Below are 1,149 nucleotides of genomic sequence, written 5' to 3'. Positions count from 1 at the left end.
CTCAGGGACTGTTGGATCTCCTCCACTAGAGAACGATCATTCAGTTCATTCAGACAGTGGAACAGACTGATACTTTGCTCTACAGACAGACTGTCATTGATCTTCTTCTTAATGTACTGGACAGTTTCCTGATTGTTCTGTGAACTATTTCCTGTCTTTGTCAGCAAACCTTGTAGGAGAGTCTGATTGGTCTGCAGTGAAAGACCAAGGAGGAAGCGGACGAGCAAGTCCAGGTGTCCACTTGGACTCCGTAAGGCCTTGTCCACAGAACTCTGGTAGAAGTGTGTCTCTGCAGATTCTCTTGTTTCACGTGTCTGGGAGGTTGTTTGCTGTTCTTCCAGCAGATTGACTCCAGAGTTGATGAAGGTCAGATGGACATGAAGAGCAGCCAGAAACTCCTGCACACTCAGATGGATGAAGGAGAACAGTCTTTTCTGGTACAGTCCACTCTCCTCTTTAAAGATCTGTGTGAACACTCCTGAGTACACTGAGGCCGCTCTGATATCAATGACACACTCTGTCAGGTCTGATTCATAGAAGATCAGGTTTCCTTTCTGCAGCTGTTCAAAAGCCAGTTTTCCCAGAGATTCAATCATCTTCCTGCTCTCTGGACTCCAGTGTGGATCTGTCTCAGCTCCTCCATCATATTTGATCTTCTTCACTTTGGCCTGAACCACGAGGAAGTGGATGTACATCTCAGTCAGGGTCTTGGGCAGTGGTCCTCCCTCTCTGGTTTCCAGCACATCCTCCAGAACTGTAGCAGTGATCCAGCAGAAGACTGGGATGTGGCACATGATGTGGAGGCTTCGTGATGTCTTAATGTGGGAGATGATTCTGCTTGCCTGTTTCTTATCTCTGAATCTCTTCCTGAAGTACTCCTCTTTCTGTGGGTCAGCAAACCCTCTGATTTCTGTCACCATACCAACACAGTCAGGAGGGATCTGATTGGCTGCTGCAGGTCTTGTGGTTATCCAGACGCGAGCGGAGGGAAGCAGTTTCCCCCTGATGAGGTTTATCAGCAGCACATCCACTGAGGTGGACTTTCTAGGGTCAGTTAGGATTGTAGTTTTGTGGAAGTCCAGAGGAAGTCGACACTCATCCAGACCATCAAAGATGAACACAACCTGGAAGTCTTCAAAGCTGCAGATT

At 47.7% G+C, this 1,149-nt stretch overlaps 1 protein-coding gene across 1 annotated transcript; it reads right to left on the bottom strand.

The window, feature by feature from the left end:
• Positions 1-34: 34 nt before the first annotated feature.
• Positions 35-1,143, bottom strand: LOC121813292 (protein NLRC3-like). The gene is made up of 2 exons (XM_042216961.1): positions 115-1,143; positions 35-59 (listed from the first exon to the last, which is right to left on the bottom strand). Exons 1-2 carry the CDS (start codon positions 918-920, stop codon positions 50-52), a joined length of 816 nt encoding a protein of 271 aa, XP_042072895.1. The 5' UTR covers positions 921-1,143; the 3' UTR covers positions 35-49.
• Between the last annotated feature and the right edge of the window lie 6 nt (positions 1,144-1,149).

This window comes from Haplochromis burtoni, unplaced genomic scaffold (assembly GCF_018398535.1).
Source record: "Haplochromis burtoni strain Fernald_Lab_line unplaced genomic scaffold, NCSU_Asbu1 Contig_1401, whole genome shotgun sequence".
In the NCBI taxonomy this organism is placed as follows: Eukaryota; Metazoa; Chordata; class Actinopteri; order Cichliformes; family Cichlidae; genus Haplochromis; species Haplochromis burtoni.
This window is presented reverse-complemented; position numbering and strand designations above follow the sequence as displayed.